Source organism: Anomaloglossus baeobatrachus, chromosome 6, assembly GCF_048569485.1.
Source record: "Anomaloglossus baeobatrachus isolate aAnoBae1 chromosome 6, aAnoBae1.hap1, whole genome shotgun sequence".
NCBI lineage: Eukaryota > Metazoa > Chordata > Amphibia > Anura > Aromobatidae > Anomaloglossus > Anomaloglossus baeobatrachus.
In genome coordinates this window covers 151,330,813-151,350,140 of record NC_134358.1, presented here as the reverse complement: position 1 = coordinate 151,350,140, position 19,328 = coordinate 151,330,813, and the positions used below count along the sequence as shown (strand labels likewise).

Genomic DNA, 19,328 nt, shown 5'->3' with positions numbered 1-19,328 from the left:
GCGGTAACTGTCTCTCCCTGCACCTTTGTTGTGTTTTCGGCCCCGATGGCTTCCCACCGGTAACCCGCTCCCCAGCGGTTGGTTGGCTAAGGGAGCCCCTGTTTGCCCGCAGGCTCTGGCCCTGGGAGCTCTAGCTCTGGCGGTAGTTTTTCTCCCTCATGGTTTTGACGGTTGCCTTCAGTCGGGTCTTTACTGCTGGGAAACCCCGGAGGTTCCCGTCGCTGACGGATTTGACCGGTTTAACGGCGACTCCTAGCCTGGTCGGGGTCCGTAGGCCCTGCCAGATGGTGCTGGCTTCTCTTCGCTCCCCGATCCGGTACCGGTGGGCCACCGCCCGTCCCCGATCCTTATGGTTGTGCGTCAATCGGCCTCTCCTGCAGACGGTCACCACAGTCTGCCAACCTTGCTGTCAGGTGCCCGGGCCACGTACCCGGACACGGTCAGTCAGTTCCTCCACTACCACTTCCCTGACTCTCCTCTCTACACTCCAAACTCAACTGCTCTCCTTTTCCCGCCTCCAGGACTGTGAACTCCTCGGTGGGTGGAGCCAACCGCCTGGCTCCGCCCCACCTGGTGTGGAAATCAGCCCCTGGAGGAAGGCAACAAGGATTTGTGTGTGCGGCTGATGTGCCTAACCGGGGTGTGGGGTGTGTTGTTGCAGTACCTGTGACGTCCTGGCTTGTCCAGGGCACCACACTTGCCTATTGTCCAGTAGTACATGCCAACTTGTGCTGGACTACAGTTTTGTCCCTGGTGTCCTTAGACAGCTCTTTGGTCTTGGCTGTGATGGGGAGGTTGGAGTGTGAGTGTGTGAACAGCTATTACACACAGCAATGATTAAGCTTCAAGAGACGCGTGCCGCTCTATACTTCATCGTTCTCTCCCTGTGCTTGTGTGGTGACATCACTCCTGTGCGACTGCTATGCTGAAGCGGCATGCAGGGCACAGGATGCTGACCGGAGTAGCGGGGGAACTAGGAGAGATGACATAGCAGTGGTGAAACGAGCAGAGGTGGTGGTGGTGGTAGTGGTGGTTTCTTGCATTATAGGGCCGGATTATACTATATGGAAGGCTTTGGGGTGATTATTGTATTTGGAGAACTATATATGACGGGGAACAAAGATACAAGCATGAGATGGGAATGTTTTCTGGTGAGAGAAAAAGGCTCTTTCCCTCTGCATCCAGCTTTCCCATGCTTTGCTATACATCTCTCATCTGGATGGGAAGCTGGGAGCCGAGGACAAGATGGATATCAGAACATTGGAAAGCTGGGTGCTGAGGATATGAGCCAAGTGTCATTATCCCATACACTGAAACTTGGAGTATGTATGTCGCCCAGGGAATGGGGTACTCTGTCCCGGGCAGTATATGCAATTGGGGAGATTACTGTGGTGGCCGTTGCCGGTGCCATACCCTGGGTGCTTTTTATAAAGGGAGCATTTACAGGGGAGATGAGAGTTAATGTTCATGTGACGCCAGCTGCTGGTTGCGGTTAAGATTGTGGAACTGCCGCTGCTGATGTGGGTACTCCCAGGGCTGGTGGTAGTGGCAGCTGTGATGGTAGGCCCTCCGCAGGTAGGGTTGAGCCTGCGAGATGTATGGGATGGGAACTTGTGCACTTTATAATGAAGAAGACCACACCGGGGTTGTGATGAACAGTCCTTACTCCCTTTTAACCCTTGAACGGCTGGTTTAGGTCCCTGTATTTCCATTGCCAGTTTAGTGACTCAGTTGCTCTGTCCCCGGCACTCTGTGTAGTTGAGACCCAGAAGGTTGAAACTTTGAGGGTCCCCCTGCTGTGATAAAGCGGTCTGTCCGTTCGGTTGGCAGTGTGGACCTTGTGGGGAGGTATGTGTCCGAACCCTGATCTCTCTTTACTGTGGGTGCAACCGGATCTGTAAGTCAGTGAGGCCTGTGGATGACCCTCACTGTGCAGGATTTGCCAGTCCGTATGAAACTGTCGCCTGACCTAGGGCCCTGTGCCCCATGCGTGCCAAGGTTCCAGTGGTGCTCCTTTGAACTGTCCCTGGGGGTTTTGACTCCGGTCCAGAGGTCCTTAGGTGCCCCTCTGCTGGCAACCTGACTCCAGTGCCCCCGGGTCGCCGTTACACGGACCCAGCTCAATGCACCATTTAACCTGCACCTCACATTGTGCTCTCTCCTACGACTCCAACAGACTGCCTGCCCCCCTCCCACCAGGTGGTCTAGTCCCTGGCTTGGCTCTGCCCACTGGGTGGCCCTCCCCTTATCTGACTAACCCTTTGAGCCCTGGTGTTAGTGGCAACTGGGAATTTAGGTGTGTGCAGGTGTTACTGGCACTGGTGGTCCAGGTCCCAGAGGGTAGGTCCTGCATCCCCATGAGGATGCAGTTCCCTGTAGTACCCTGAGTGGTTCAGGGGCGCTACATATGTGGAAGGGGGGGCCCAGGGGGGACCCAGGTCCAAACTGATCATCGGGGCCCCATCAAACTCTAGTTACGCCACTGCTGAGTACCTTTAGCATTTTGTCAGTCACTTCGCAAGGTAAAGGATAAGAGCTAGTACTTCACCTACGCACACACTGAAAGCAGGAAGTTCCCACCTATACTGGCAATACAACTCCAACAGCTAAAAAAAAAATAATAATCATAATAAATAAATAATAATTTTATTCATTTATATAGCGCTATTAATTCCACAGCGCTTTACATACATCAGCAATACTGTCCCCACTGGGGCTCACAATCTAAGGTCCCTATCAGTATATTGTTGAATTGTGGGAGGAAACCGGAGTACCCGGAAGAAACCCACGCAAACACGGGGAGAACATACAAACTCCTTGCAGATAGTGTCCTTGGTGGGATTTGAACAGAGGACCCCAGCGCTGCAAGACTGCAGTGCTAACCACTGAGCCACCGTGCCGCTCTAACTCATTAACTATTAAATAGTAGCTGATGGGGAGAGAGATCTAATCTAGCATTACTCCAAGAGGAGTGTCCTCCTTTTTTTTTTAATTTGCGTTATAATAAACATGAATTTTTAAATCTTGACATAGGTGAAACTGTCTTTAATGAGACTCCACTACAAGTCCTGTAGGAGCTACCAGGAGGAATTCGGAACCGTACCCGCAGGCTTACAACTGCAGAGTGACCCACCTACTGCCAAGCAGTAAGTAAAATCAGTAATAAGGACTCTTTATAGAGGTGAGAAGTCTCCCAAGTGACAGCTGTGGAGTACCAACGTTAATGTGATTGGTCTAGTATGATTTTTATTCTATGATAGAAATAATCTATACATAAAGCCTAGATCTTTATCGTACATTTGCAAAAGCAGTGTTCATTTTGCATATTTTTGTCTTGCACACTTGCCTCAATTGCATCAATTAGCAAAGTTGATTACGTCCTTTAATTCTTTTTCAGAAAAATAATTCATACTGCATAGAATGGCTTTCCATGAAAATCCATGTCTGGGTCAATAAATTACAATATTAAAGAGGACATCCAATACTCTACTCCACCTCCCTCATTTATTTATTTATTTATTTTTTTTTCACCCTACATTACAGAATTATAACGTCCCCCACCTTTTTTATATTTCACACTTCCCCTTATGTTAGCTACGAAGTATCTCTCTAATGTCTGTGCGCAATATTCCTTTTGTCATTTTGTAGGTCTAACACAATGTACAAGTGCCCATTGTGCAGCCAAAGAGACTTGAACAGGAAAGCCTTACTGGATCACTGTAACGTAATGCACCATTTTGAAGTTGCTGAAGCGGTAAGTCTTTAACATTCATAAGAATATATAAAATTTCTGTGAATAAATTTGTAAGTCCCATCCCACTGGCTAGGAAGGTGGTCTGTGGCTCCTGAAATGGGAAAGGGGGTATTGCCTCTTATCTGCTGTCATCTGCAGCTTTTCTTTTGATTAGCCAGCCTGCCATGTCACATTTATGTCACTTCGCAAGAAAGATGTCATGCATACAGATTAATCAAAAGAACCGCAGATGCCATCAGGTAAGCGGTAGTACTGTTATTCCAGCGGTCATACCAATGAGCAATGTCGTGGTGAATAGAAAATATATTTGCACCAACTCGGAGTTGCTAGATCTGCAGCAGAGAAAATATTGATTTTTATCGAAATGACAGTAAATGTGTCGCCCAGGGTTATGGGGTACTCTGTCCCGGGCAGTGAATATCTGGGGAATGTCACTTTGGTGGCCGTTGCCCGGTTCAGTGCAACTGGTTCTTTACTCACTTTCTGGTGGTAACTAGTTACTCGAGGCCGGCTGGTTTCACCTTCAGGTCCCCTTTGTCCCTGTGCCAGTTTAGTAATCTGGTGCCTTCTTCCCTAGCACCTGTTTCTGGTGGGTCCCCGTGGCGTACAGCAATTGGGGGTCCCCATCCGGTGGTTTTTCCACTGCAGTCCGTATGACTGTAGTGTCAACCCTGTGGGGTTGAAGTCTCTGTTTCTGTGCCCGGTTCTCCCTTTGCTACTGAGTGTCGGATTTTTAAAGTCAGGGAGGTCCTTGATGGTCCCCTCGCTGTGCAGGTGTTATCAGGTCTGCCTGGAGCTTCTGCCTAACCTAGGGTCCAGTACCCCGTTGGTGCGTAGTTCCGGGAGTACTCCACCGGCAACTACCCTCCTGGGCATCAGGTTTCTGTTCACTCCAAGTGCGTCTCCTCACGTTCATCTTCATTCGCTCCAACTCACTACTCTGACTGTCCACTGTCCGCCTCTCCCACCTGGTCAACTAGTGGACTGGACTGGCTTCACCTCTAGGCAGCCATCCATTGGTCCGACCCTAGCTTTGTACCATTCTATGGGGGATTGTTGGGGAAAACTGGGATTTTGTGAAGGGTTTGTGTGTGACCAGCACTGGTCTTCTGGGGCCCTAGGGGGTAGGCCCTGCATCCTGGTAAGGATGTATGACGCCCCTGAACTAATCAGAGTGTCAAAGGGTACTGCACTCTTTTATCTTGTCTGGCGCAGGACTCAACCATCGTGGTTCTGGGATCTTAACTTATGGTATTGGTCCATCAGCATGCAAATCCTAGTCACGCCTCACACCACACACTGTCAGGCACACCAGTGGGTGGTCTACCTGGAAAAGGGCCTCTCTCCTAGGGATCAGGTAGACTGGTGGGAGGGAGGAAGTCAGAGAGAGGAAGTAGAGAGCAAAGCTTAGACAGATGAACAGTAGCTCCCAAAGGGTGAGGAGCTGGGAGTTGGAGCTCCCTGGGGACTTTTGGCTAGGTCGCAGATGGTGGTCTGGGACCGGAGGAGTCGGAGACCCGGTCGCAGGGTATTGGAGAAACGTGCCAGACTTGCTTTAGGGGGAACGGCAGGCACCGGATTACCTAGTAACCAAACCAGACCGAGCACGGCAGGGTACTAGACCCTAGATTAGGGAGTAGCTTCATGCAACCTGATAATTAACCTGTGGAGGATAATTTCTTTATGGACTTTCCCCATGAGCTCAGAGATCTAAGGCACAACGCAACGAGGGGGATAGGGCTTTCCAGCTTATGCGGTCCACTGAAATCCCAAGTGTCAGCCATCGAGAGCACAGCTTCATTACTTAACAGTGGGGAGCGGTACCCTGACAGCTTCAAGCATAGGGGTCCCAATGGACACTAAAATACAGTGCATGGAGGCAAGGTACAGACCATCAGCAATACCAAAGGGAGCGGACTCCCAGACGAGCTCCCCTGAAGTGTCAGCGCCACCCAGAGACTTGGTTTACTTCTGTGTCAGAGTCTGCTTTGCAGTCGCATCACTACCAACACTGCCTGAGTACACTGTCCTCCCCTGCTTCCAATCTGCACCACGCTCCTCTAGATCTCCAGCATCCAGAGTCCCGGTGCCTCCCCTACCCGTGGAAAGAATGTAATTTGGCTGCCCCACTCAATCTCCCCCGGGAACTCGCAGCGGCGGTACTCCCCTTAACGCGAACCACGGGTGGCGTCACAAACTCTTATCCCCTGTAAATACCCCATTTTCATTTGAAGTGGCCGTGAGCCCCCGGGTCCAGAGACTCTCGAGCCACAGCGTCAACCCCCAGATCCGAGCGGTTCAACTGCTGCAGGGGTGGCACAGATACAGAACCTTGTAGCTCCCTGATGGCTTCAGGGGTGCTACATAAACAGCTCACTAAGTGACACGTTGTTGCAATCAGGGTCTCTGTCTCTACATTCATGCTGCTCTCAGCTGAAGTAACAAAAACCTGGTGACAGATTCCCTTTTTATGTGCATTCAAAAGTTGAAAGGTCACATGTGCAACTGTTCACTGTTTCAGTACTTTTGCACAATGTGCTGTTCTCTAACAAGCCGCTTATTGTCAAAATTCACAAAAGGTGTTTGATCCATGAAGCACCCAATAAATTTCAGGGTTCAATTAGAATTGGTGTATATATACACAGTCCTTCTCATCATGCTGTTCAGATATCCTTTAAGATTGGGGACCTTCTAATTTTTAGTTAGTAATGGGGAGGGGTCTGAGACCCCCTCCCCCTTTCCACCCAATTACTAACTGTGTAAATAAAGAAAAACCTAACGCAGAGGACACCCTTTCTCCAATTTATTAATTACCCCCCCCACCCCCCCAAACATCCCTGCAGGTCTGATGTAATCCACACCACGATGATCCCACCTCTGCTACATCTGAGGTCGCAGTGCGTGGTCACATTTGAAAATTTGACCGATCGATCACTGCAGCCATGGGGACTTATGGAGCCACAGCCTTGAGCGGTCATGTCAGTGAGTTCACCTGAGGTTACAGCTCACTGGTACCACAGCTGTGACCTCAGGCGAACTCTGTGACGTTACAGCTGCGGCCCCATCATTGAACTTCATTCCGGCATGGAGTTCAATTGTCCTGGATTACCAGATTCTAGACTTAGGCCCCCTTCACACGTCCATGAAAAACACGCACGTGTGTTACGGGCCGTTTTTCGGGTCTGTGTCCCGTTTTTGTGTCCGTTTTTTATGGTCCGTGTGGCACCTGTGTGAATTGCGTATGCTAGCCGTGTTTGTGTGTAGAACGTCCGTGTGTGCGTGTGGAATTAACGTGTATGTGTACGTGGAATGTCCGTGTGGAATGTCCGTGTGTGTGATGCACAATGTCGTTTATAAATGTCGGCTGACAGCAAACAGAGTTGCGCGATGAGAATGAACTCGGGTGAACTTCATCCTCATACCGCGGCTCTGTCTGTGTCGAGTACTGATTAGCGGTCACCTGTGAAGGATTCACCGGTGACCGCTAATCCCCCGAGTGACTGAAGTTTCCCCCCCTCTCTCATACTCACCGTTCCTCGATCCCCGACGCGGCGCTGCACGGCATTCACACTGCTGCGGCGGCTTTTACTATTTTGAAAAAGCCGGCCGCTCATTAAATAATCTCCTATTCCCTGCTTTCCCCGCCCACCGGCGCCAATGATTGGTTGCAGTGAGACACGCCCCCACACTGAGTGACAGGTGCCTCACTGCACCCAATCACAGCAGCCGGTGGGCGTGTCTATACTGTGCAGTAAAATAAATAAATTTAAAAAAAAACGGCGTGTGGTCCCCCCCAATTTTAATGCCAGCCAGATAAAGCCATACGTCTGAAGGCTGGTATTCTCAGGATAGGGAGCTCCACGTTATGGGGAGCCCCCCACCCTAACAATATCAGTCAGCAGCCGCCCAGAATTGCCGCATACATTATATGCGACAGTTCTGGGGCTGTACCCGGCTCTTCCCGATTTGCCCTGGTGCTTTGGCAAATCGGGGTAATAAGGAGTTATTGGCAGCCCATAGCTGCCACTAAATCCTAGATTAATCATGTCAGGCGTCTCTCCGAGATTCCTTTCATGATTAATCTGTAAATTACAGTAAAACACACACACCAGAAAAAATCCTTTATTAGAAATAAAAAACACACACATATACCCTGGTTCAACAATTTAATCAGCCCGAAAAAGCCCTCCATGTCCGGCGTCATCCAGGATGGTCCAGCGTCGCATCCAGCTCTGCTGCATGGAGGTGACAGGAGCTGCAGAAGACACCGCCGCTCCCGACAGCTCCACGCAGCTACTGAGGTGAGAAGCGCGATCAGCTGAGCTGTCACTGAGGTTACCCGCTGTCACTGATCCAGTAACAGCGGGTAACCTCAGTGACAGCTCAGCTGATCGCGCGGCTGTCTTAATTTGCCGCATGGAGCTGTCGGGAGCGGCGGTGTATTCTGCAGCTCCTGTCACCTCCATGCAGCACAGCTGGAAGCGACGCTGGACCATCCTGGATGACGCCGAACATGGAGGGCTTTTTCGGGCTGATTAAATTGTTGAACCAGGGTATATGTGTGTGTTTTTTATTTCTAATAAAGGATTTTTTCTGGTGTGTGTGTGTGTTTATTTACTGTAATTTACAGATTAATCATGACAGGAATCTCTGAGAGACGCCTGACATGATTAATCTAGGATTTAGTGGCAGCTATGGGCTGCCAATAACTCCTTATTACCCCGATTTGCCAAAGCACCAGGGCAAATCGGGAAGAGCCGGGTACAGCCCCAGAACTGTCGCATATAATGTATGCGGCAATTCTGGGCGGCTGCTGACTGATATTGTTAGGGTGGGGGGCTCCCCATAACGTGGAGCTCCCCATCCTGAGAATACCAGCCTTCAGCCGTATGGCTTTATCTGGCTGGCATTAAAATTGGGGGGGACCGCACGCCGTTTTTTTTTTTTTTTTTTTTAATTTATTTTACTGCACAGTATAGACACGCCCACCGGCTGCTGTGATTGGGTGCAGTGAGGCACCTGTCACTCAGTGTGGGGGCGTGTCTCACTGCAACCAATCATAGGTGCCAGTGGGCGGGGAAAGCAGGGAATAGGAGATTGTTTAATGAGCGGCCGGCTTTTTCAAAATAGTAAAAGCCGCCGCAGCAGTGTGAATGCCGTGCAGCGCCGCGCCGGTGATCGGGGAACGGTAAGTATGAGAGAGGGGGGGAACTGACCGACAGACTGTGAGAGCGGGACAGAGAGACCGACAGAGAGACCGACCGACGGACTCAGGGAGATTGACCGACATACACAGAAATAGAAAGAATAGCCGACATCACTAGAAATAAAAACACCAAACGGACACGGACTATAGGTAGATGCATACGTGTTTACTAACGTGTGTGCACATACCCATAGACTTTCATTGTGTCCACGTGTGCGTGCTCCGTGCAGATAACGGACATGCATCCGTGCAAAACGCAAACACATACGGATCACGGACACGGACATAATGAAATAACGCACGTGTGACCACAATCATAGATTAACATTGGTGCACGTTTGGCCGTGTCTCCGGTATATACGGAAACGGACCAAACACGTACGTGTATCACGGACGTCTGAAGGGGGCCTTAAATGGTGCCAGATTACCTGGTCAATAATCTGGTAGCATTGAACTCCATGCTGGATAACTGGAATGTGCGAGGAATGAGTGGGTGCAAAGTGTGAATTTCTAAGTCTGTAGTCGCATATAGTGACTGCAGATATTTGAATTTGACTGGACAGCTCCTTTAACTGCAGAAATCTTCTACATGGCTGGACCAAAGGTTCTTTTACTTTTGCCAATTTATGCCTTAATGTCTGTTCTGTATTTATTTATTTTTTTTATTTATATGTAACTAGAAGGTGGCCCGATTCTACGCATCGGGTAGTCTAGAATTTACGTATTGTGTAGTTAATGTATGATTTTTGTTAGATAGATGTTGTGTGTAGTTACCAAGTGTTTGTGTAGGGCGCTGTACATGTTCTGGGTGTTGTCTGGGTGTGGCGGGGGGTGAGAGTGGTGTTGTTTGTGTGTTGCGTTGGAGCACTGTGTGTGTTTTGGGGGGGAGGTATGTTTTGTGCAATGTGTGTGTTGTGCGGTATGTGGGTATATTTGTGTGTGTCTGTGTAGGGCGGCGTTTGTGGTTCCGTGTGTGTGTGTGTGTGTTTTGGGGGGAGGTGTGCACGCCCCATCGTGCTCCATCCCCCATGCTGCGCACGCCCCATCGTGCTCCATCCCCCATGCTGCGCACTCCCCATCGTGCTCCACAGTCACACATCAGACAGTATACACGCACACATCTGATCGCATACACTCACACCCCACTTCTGCCTGTGCCCTCCGGTGGGCGATCCCAGCAGCTGTGCTGCACGCAGTGCTCCTCTGCCTTCTGCCGACATGCACACATCCGATCGCATACACGCACACACACGATTGCATACACGCACACACACATTGACGATATCGCACATACGTGCTCACACTCACAACATCCGGAGATACCACATGCTTCCGGCCATGTGATCCTCCGGCAGGTCCTGGAAGGTCACTGCACGCACAGTATCGCCGCCGAGAAGCAAGCGATATCACGGGATGTTGTGAGTGTGTGGATGCGATCTGATGTGTGTGTGTGTGTGTGTGTGTGTGTGTGTGTGTGTGTGTGTGTGTGTGTGTGTTCCGCCGCTGCAGGACCTTGATGCGCTCACCTGGGAGCCGGTGTACCATGCTACACAATATTACCCGATTGTGTACCATGGTTACCAGCGTACCCCGCCCCCCCGCACGCACGGGAGTCCACACCAGCGTACGCCGGCAACCCCAGCAATGCGAGGGTATGTGTCGGCTGGGTTGCTGGTGTGGGCTCCCGGGGGTACAGCACTCACCTGGGAGTCGGGGCTCCGTGTCGGTTCGGGGAATGCGTGCGGGGTGCGGGGCCAGAGCGAGCGTGCAATCCATGAGGGGGGCGTGGCTGAGTTGCCAATGTGTGCAGGGGGCCGGGGCAAGAGGCCAATCCGTGTGGGGGGCCGAGCCTGGGCGAGCGGCCAATCCGTGTGGGGGGGGCGGAGGCGAGGCGAGCGGCCAATGAGACGCTTGTCGCGGGCGGTAACGACAGAAGTTTGGAGCAAGACAGACAGACAGACAGACAGAATAAGGCAAATATATAATATATATATCCATCAAAAATTTTTAGTAGACTAAACACTAATTTATATTTTAGTCATGGGCGTGAATGCCTACTAATACTTTTTACGTGAACCAATTATCAGAAGTTAACTAATGGCATGTGTAAAATACCTTCAACCTTTTATAAAAATCCATACCATGTTTTTAGAATCTTTATTTTGTCATCTTGTAGTTTGTCGCAAATGCATGGGCCTTGAAGTGCTCTTCTGCCTTTCTCCGAGGTCCTCTCCCCAAAAGAGAAGATTAATGCTTAACTGCTTCTTACACACATGCCATTAGTTTGTGTTGTAATATCCCAAGGACAGGTTTGCTTTACACCTTTGTTTTTGTACCCACTAATTCTTGATAAATCAATTGACTATAAAGAAGAAAAAAAGATATATTTATCCAACTTGTTGCATGTTTTCTTAAGTAATTGTACTTTTAGGTGTGCCCGATCTGCTCTGTGTTACCCATGGGAGATGCCAATTACACAAGTAGGAATATTGTCGAACACCTATATGCCAGACACCAGTTTAATTATGAGGACTTCATGGTAAGTATTCACAATATGTCTGAAAAGAAAGATATTGTGGAATTACCTTTTATTGCAATGTGCAGTACCCGGTTTATAGATTTAAAGGGTTGTGACAAACCTCATTAACTTAACTTTTTTTTTTATATATATCAACAAACTCTGACCAGATAAACCAGCAACATTGGCATGTATACAGAGTTAACAATATATAATAGAATCATTGAACATGCCATAAGATCTAATAAGCAAATCAAACTTTTCTCGGTCCCGGGTTTCAGTGAGTAAGGATAAGATCAAGAAATAGTGAAAAAAGGAAGAGAGCCAGAGAAACATGCACTCATGGGTCAACCAATAATGACAAGGAGGAAAAAAATGTAGGGGATAACAAGGGGGGGAAGGGGCTCCACCCAAGAGAAATCCTACTCGTATCAGCTCCAGCGGGCGAACTGTCTGCAATCAGGGTAACATAATCCGCCAAGAATTTAAAATCCAGCCATGGAAACCAGGTCCCATAAAAGCGTTCATGGCAATTGTAAAGTGAGGACGTCATATCCTCTATTTGCATGAGGTAATTAACCTTGGAGGCCCATAAAGTCAACATTGGGAGGGGGGGGGGGGACCGACTTCCATCTCAATGGAATACACGCCCTTGCAGCCATTACCAGAAATTATAACAGTGTTTGTAGGATTTGACTGACGACTCCGACAGCTGCAAAAGAACATCTGGTGTAGTTTGGTAGGGACCCTATACTATCTTGCTAGTAATTTAAAATTAGATTCTTGTAAGTCTAGAGCTAATTGAAGACTTAGGGAAAATCTTAGTTCTTGCTCATATCTGTTCTTCTGACAACGTAATCCCAAGGTCACTCTTCCACTGTCGTATGTATCTAGGGGATGGAGTATCCACTGGGTTAGCCAGCATGGCATAGACCAAGGAGAGAGAATGGCGCACAATCCCCTCCCCCATACAAATCTTTTCAAATACACTTGGGAGGCCAGCAAAATGGTCAAAAGTAGGGAGAGAATCAAGAAAGTGCCTGAGTTGCATAGATCTCCACATCCCCCAGCGGCTCAGGCAACGCAACGCCTAGAAGGTTGGATAAGGAGGGCCACTCGTCTTCAGCCACTAGCTGACAAGCCTGGACCTACTGCTTAAAATCCAGCTTCTAAAGACGGGTCTGTGATACCAGGGGGGAAACCACATTAACTTGCCATATAATGATCTTCAGACATTATGGAAAAGCTATACTCGTATTATCCTGTGGATACTCGTATTCTCCTGTGGATACTCTTATTTACAACATTATCTGTGATCATGCAACAGATTGAACCAAGGTGTGTTTTACAGCCACAAAGTACTCTATACTTACCTACCTCTGGGTGAATGGGGGGTCTATAGATGCAGTTCACTGAAGCTAGGGGATGTTGCTAATCAGTGTACAGTACCAATAGTGTGAATACACATCACACTTATAATTGCTAATAAACATACTGCAAAGTAAAATGGTCCTGCAAGGGTTATATCACAGCTCTTATTTTATGGACTCTGGGCAACCTCAACATGAAGTTTCATGGCACTCTGTATTCTGTAAGGTGTACAAGGGCAATAACCTATACTACAGTTAGTCGCGCCCAGGGATATGGAGTACTTGGTCCCGGGCAGTCTCTCTCTTGGGAATGTCACGGTGGTGGCCGTTGCCCAGTTACGTACCCTGGGCCCTTTTTGTAATGGGGTGTATTTACAGGGGATTTAGGTTAGTGTTCATACGTGACACCACTTGCGGTGTTGTGGCTATATATGTGGAGCCGCCGCTGCAGAATGTCACTACTGGGGCTGGTGGTAATTGCAGTCTGGATGGTAGGCCCTCCGCAAGCAGGGCTGGGCGCCAGAGGATGGGTGATGTGACGGGCGTTGGAAGAAGGTTGTCCACACAGAGGTATAGTGCAACTTTTTTTTTTTAATCACTGCTGGTTGACGGTAACAGGTTACCCGAGGCCGGCTGGTTTCGCCTCCAGGTCCCCTTCGTCCCAGTTCCAGTGTAGTAATCTGGTACCTTCTTCCCCTGCACCTGTCTCTGGCAAATGGGTCCCCGTCCGGTAGTTTGTCCACTTCTATCCGCCTGACGGTAGCGTGAACCCTGTGGGGTTGGAGTCTCTGGTCCTGTCCCTGGTTCTCCCTTTGCTACTGAGTCTTCCAATTTTTAGGGTTAGGGAGGTCCTTGATCGTCCGTCCCCTCGCTGTGCAGGTGTTAACAGGTCCGCTTTCCTGTCCTAGGGTCCTGTACACAGTCTGTGCGTAGTTCCGGGAGAACTCCACTGGCAACTACTCTCCTGGGTACCAGGTCACTGTTAAACCGAGTCAGGATGTCTCTTCGCTTCCACATGCACTCCTCTCCAGCTACAGTCTAACTGACTACGCTTCAGTCTGCCCCTCCCACCTGGTCAACTAGTGGACTGGTCTGGCTCCACCTCTAGGCAGCCATCCATTCGTCCGATCCTAGCAAAGTACCATTGTATGGGGTATTGTTCTGGAAAACTGGGATTACCTGGGTTTTTGGTGTTGCGTCACTGGTCTCCCGGCGCCCTAGGGGGAAGACCCTGCCTTCTTCTGGGGATGCAGAACCTTGTAGCACCCTGATGGCTTCAGGGGTGCTACATGTTACTAGACTGGACGTGAGGTGCCAAAATGTCCTCGATTCTGGCATTACTGCCTGCTCTCTACAATGCACATAATAATGGTAACACTGAGCGCTCTATTTAGCAGCTCCCTATGGCGTTTAGAACAGAAAATGGCTGTAAGAAAGGAGTTCTGGAATAATAGTGTTATGTCCAAAGGGTGGGAAGTCCTGTTTTGGTGTGTGCAGAGCTGGAAATAGTTGCAGTCGAACACAATGTCATTCTGGCAGGTTCTCCTGAGCACACAACTAATATGTAGTCATTTTTGCAACTGTCTGTGATATTTAAAACACTAAATCTGAAACTAGTGTTTCCATGACTCTAAAAACTTGCCTTTGCCTACTGCTTGACGTACTTTTATAAAATTTAGGAAAACTCCATTAGCAGCACTAAGCAGCAGAGAAACCTGCACCCCCTTTCTTCTTTTTTTTTTTTTTTTTTTTTTTTTTCCCACTTGGTAAATTATGGGCAGTGCTTGGTAAAAAAAAAAAAAAAAAAAGTATGGTAGTGATGAGTAAATCCACAGATGCCCGAGAGAGACTGGTCCAACCAGGGTTTAAAGAAAATCTAGAAACCTGGTTCTGGCGCAGAATTGATTTTTGGATATCTGCCTGGATACCGGGGCCCATATAAGTCTATGGAGACCAGAATCCAGCATTTTAAAATGGTGCTAGACTGGATAGGGGAATTAGAGAAGAAACTCTATACTTGCCAGTCCCCTGCTCTGCTGTAATGCTAATTTTGGGGCCGCTAATTATTATTGCTTCTGCCCACCAGAAGTCCTGGCGTCTGTGGTTGCAGTCAGACATTGTGTGCGTACCTATAGTGTAAAAATAAATAAATAAAATTTGGCTTAGGGTCCCCCACATTATGATACCCAGCACAGATCAAGGTTACAGCTACAGGCTGCAGTCCCCAGCTGTGCTTTGTATCAAAATAAAGTGTATGTGTGTGTATATACTAGCTGTACTACTTGGCTTTGCCCTGGGTTAATAACTGCTGTTAACAAAATAGAATGTATTAACAAAAATGTATTCTGCACACAAAAACCACAAAACAAATAGATATAAATGTGATTTATAATGTCTGTCTCCCCCTCTGTATATATCTGTCTCTCTCTATCTTTGTCTGTCTCTTTCCCTGTCTATCTCTGTCACTTTCCCTGTGTCTCTTTCCCTGTCTGTCACTTTGTATGTCTCTTTACCTGTCTGTGTCTCTTTCCCTGTCCCTCTTTCCCTGTCAGTCTGTCTTTTTGTGTCTTTTTACCCTGTTCTGTCTGTTTCTTTCCCTGTCTGTGTCGGTCTATTAACCTGTCTCTCTTTCCCTGTCAGTCTATGTCTGTCTCTTACCCTGTCTGTGTCCGCCTCTTTCCCTAGCTGCATTGTGACATGCCAACATTCCATATAAGGGCGTGGCTGCGCATTCTACTGAAGTTCTGGGTGCACTATGGCTCCCAGCTCCATTCGCTTTAATTTTGATACTCAGCCATGATAAAGCCAACAGCTATGGGGTTGGCATTCTCAGGCTGGGGCAGACCCATGGTTATTGGGACCCCCCCACCCAGCCTAAAAATAGCAGCCGCCCAGGATTGTCGCAACCATTAGGTGCGACAATCCCAGAACTTTACCTAGCTCATCCAGATTAGAAATAAAAATAAAATACAAGAAACCCCCACCTTCTTTTTCCCCTTTGTTAACCCCTAGTTCCAAGGTAATCCAGAATAGGTCCCATGACTGACTAATCCAGCTCTGCTACATATGTACTAAAGGCATCACGCATGGGCACAGAACATGTCGGCATGCTGTGGGATTCAGGCAGAGCCTGGACTGCAGCGATGAGCGGTGACGTCACGCAGTTTATTTGCGGTCATTGCTGCAGGTTCCCACGGTGCTCCAGCTTTGACCCCAGGTAAACTGACGTCAGGTGATCTCATTTAACTCAGTGACCTCACAGACTTATGTGGTGGCCCTCAGGGTCCAGTTGCCACAGAGGTACCAGAGGTGTGGTATCCCATTCCCGGGTAAGGAGGAGGCCACAACTCATTGCACACATACACAGATGCGCTGTTTATTTAGCAAGACTCCATTAGGCTGTGGTTAGGGCGAATTGCACCTTAGGGAAAGCACAGTCCCGAAGCCAGTTTGGAGGTGAGGTTTAGTTAGTTGGGAGCAGACTGTAGAACGTTAGTCAGGAAGTGGACACGGAGGAGAGAGGTCCTGGGGTCTGGAGCTGGAGCAGCTCATCCCAGGATCAGGAAAGAAGTCTTAGAGCCACGGGAAGTGAGCCACCCACCCGTGGGCTCGCATTGATTACCGGTGTGGAGGAACTTTGCCGTAACAGGGAACCGGTCCCTAGACTAGACTAGTGGAGAACAACCAGGCTCAGTTAGTAAACCGGAGGCTGAGGTTACTTCAACCACCGAAGCCACCACCGCACATAACCTGCTGAAAAGTTGACCACATAGGACCAAGGGACAAGGCAAGAAAGCCACCAATAAACAGGATCCGTGGACACTGGCTCAGGGCACTGTGTGTGAGTCGCGGGGCAGGCGGGCGAGGCCAGCGCAGGAAGATGACAATCCGGTACACCCTTCTGTGTCCCTTTTGATGGTGCCTCCGAACAATCTGGGTATTGGCTGGGGCCCACCACAGCAGGACCTAGCACTCGGAGGGTAGCCTCTGACTAGTCGTGGTAATGTGGCGCCCCTGACCTGGTCAGGCACCACTGAGTACTGCACCCATGCTGGGTGGGTACAAACAGGTAATCCCAAAGGCTGAATATGGTTTGGACACACAGGCACATTTTAATCAGGTCTCACACACATCTTAGAGGGGACCCCTGGGCAGTCCCAGGAGGGGGCGTGGCCTCCACATCTTAGCTAGTGGTGCAGTGGAGAAGCTGGAAGGAGTAGTGCAGTGGTAGTGAGTCAGGGAGAAGGAGTGAAAGAGGACTCACAAGCAGAGTCTGAAGCGGAGAGTGGGCATGCAGACTTGCTAGTCAGACCCTGCCGGTGTAGTGGCTGTTTGCGGGGGAGTTTGGTTGCCACAGTCAGACTGAAAGACACCTCAGGAAGAAGCGGGGTGATTGAGAACGGGGACTCCTGGTAGACCAGGCACGTACGGGGACAGGTCCCTAGAGCCAGACATCCATTTAGTGGTCTGCTAAAACCTGTCTGTGAGGGCACTCCAGGTGTCTCACCAAACAGTCTGCAGCAACGAGGGGGCCCATAAGTGAGATAGGGCAAGAAGCCATCTTTACTTGGTCCACGCTGCCAGCAAACGGGCCAGAAAGGGGAGAAAAGGCAGATGCGACTTCCCTGGATGAATCCCATATACTTCAAGTCAGGGGTTATCCGAAACAAGAAGTGCTAGGAAGGCAAGCTTGCAGTCACCTCTAACAGCCTGAAGGATACCTGGTTCTCTCTGGTCTATCTCAGCATCGCCCGGGTTATCTCACAGAAACAACTGAACGTGAGTAAAAACCGTGAAAGACATTCTGGACTGTGTGTGAGTTCTTCTGCGACCTCTGGTTCCACACACATACACCCGAGCCCCTGGGGCCAGCCTCACTCTCGGGAGGCAACACCAACTAACTGCAAGTACCATCAGCCCCAGACGCTCGTTAAACTGCAGTGGCGGTAACCCCTCATCCTGACCGCAAAACAGAGAGTGGCGTCACGACTCCTATACAAGTGAACCTGACATACCTGTGGCCAGAAGGGTCCCGGCAGAGAAGTCCCTGCAGGCGACTGCGGCAGCGCTGTGGTGGGCGACTCAGGAACCTGGAACTATCAACATTGAGTAAAGAACTTGTGACTGCATTCATTTGTTGCCCAGTTATTGTCTGTGCCTCTGGCCCTGCACCCCGCCATTACTTCTGACTCTATCACCCATCGACAGCACTGAGGCTCAGCTATACCTGTGGAGAGCTATACCAACTCAGCTGCATCACCACCGAAAGAAAAGGGAATTGAATAGAATCGGTGGCACCTATTTTGCCGCATACCACGGGTGGCATCACAAATTAATCTCCCCTTGTAAATAAGTTTCCGTCCGCCCCCCGCATCTTTAAAATGACACCGCCGGGGTCACGGAGGTGGGCCTTTCCACCGTGACATCAACGTAGGACAGAACTGGCCCTGTAACGAGTGCCCCACGGCCCTGGTGGGCATGTCACTTGCATCTCCTGGCAGAAAACTGGTTTTCTGCCAGAAGGTGCAAATTTGGTGCTGAAGTGTCTGCACCAAACTTGCACCGGCAGAACACTGCACCAGAATAGCATAAAAACAACTTGTGCATTTTTTTTTTTTTTCTTCCAAGAGATGCAGATACGGTGCAGGAATATGCATCTCCTGGCAAAAAAAACCCACATCAAAACCTAATGGATTATGATGTAGTGTTGATACGTTCTGTGCCCGCTCGCTGTGCCTTCAGTAATGTATGTACCAGATCTGGAATTGTTGTGGGACCTAGTGTGGATTACGTTGGAACTGGGTGTGTTGGGGGTTGAGAAAGATGGAGGGGTATTTTGTATTTTATATCATATTAATGTCCCGGGGGTTTCTGTTTTTATTTGTTTACTTGGATTTCTCTTATTTTGATATACCGACACGATAATGGCATGGCTAGGAGCTGAAACCTATGGCCGTATGCTTTCTGTGCTGGCTATCATAACATGGGGGGACCCTATGCCAATTTTTTTATATTATTTATACACTATAGGTACACACAGTCTGTGATTGAAAGCAGTCAGACATGCTGTCACACAGGATGGGGTTGTGTCTGACTGCAACCAATCAGACACCGGGACTGCCAGTGGGCGGAAAAAGCGGTGCATATGTATGAAGGATAAAGAGTGACCCCAGAAGTATTGTTACAGCTGCACGGGACACTGGTAAGTATAACGTGCCTTTTTTTTTTTTTTTTTTTTTTTTTTTTTTTTTTTTTTCCCATGAAGTTATTCTTGAAAGTTAGATCTCGTCCAGTGTTGCTAATTTCTGGTGAACTGTGATAATGTTGCATGTGCATAAGTGAACAATGTCAGACAGCCATTTAACTTTTTTTTTTTTTTTTTTGTTTTTTTCTATTTTACTTGTCTAACAGAATGTCTCTGTTGAAGAAGAAGCTCAGTTCCAAGCCGCAATAGAGGAATCCTTTCAATATTTCTTTTGA

The 19,328-nt window shown here is 48.9% G+C and overlaps 1 protein-coding gene across 1 annotated transcript in view; it reads left to right on the top strand.

Annotated features, from left to right (window-relative positions):
• The window catches only part of RNF138 (ring finger protein 138), a 50,085-nt gene extending 30,757 nt beyond the window's left edge, over positions 1-19,328 (top strand). Inside the window, exons 3-6 of the mRNA XM_075316362.1 lie at positions 3,034-3,146; positions 3,649-3,754; positions 11,392-11,499; positions 19,260-19,328. Of these exons, the coding sequence (XP_075172477.1) occupies positions 3,034-3,146; positions 3,649-3,754; positions 11,392-11,499; positions 19,260-19,328 (396 nt within the window). The remainder of the gene's footprint in view (positions 1-3,033; positions 3,147-3,648; positions 3,755-11,391; positions 11,500-19,259) is intronic.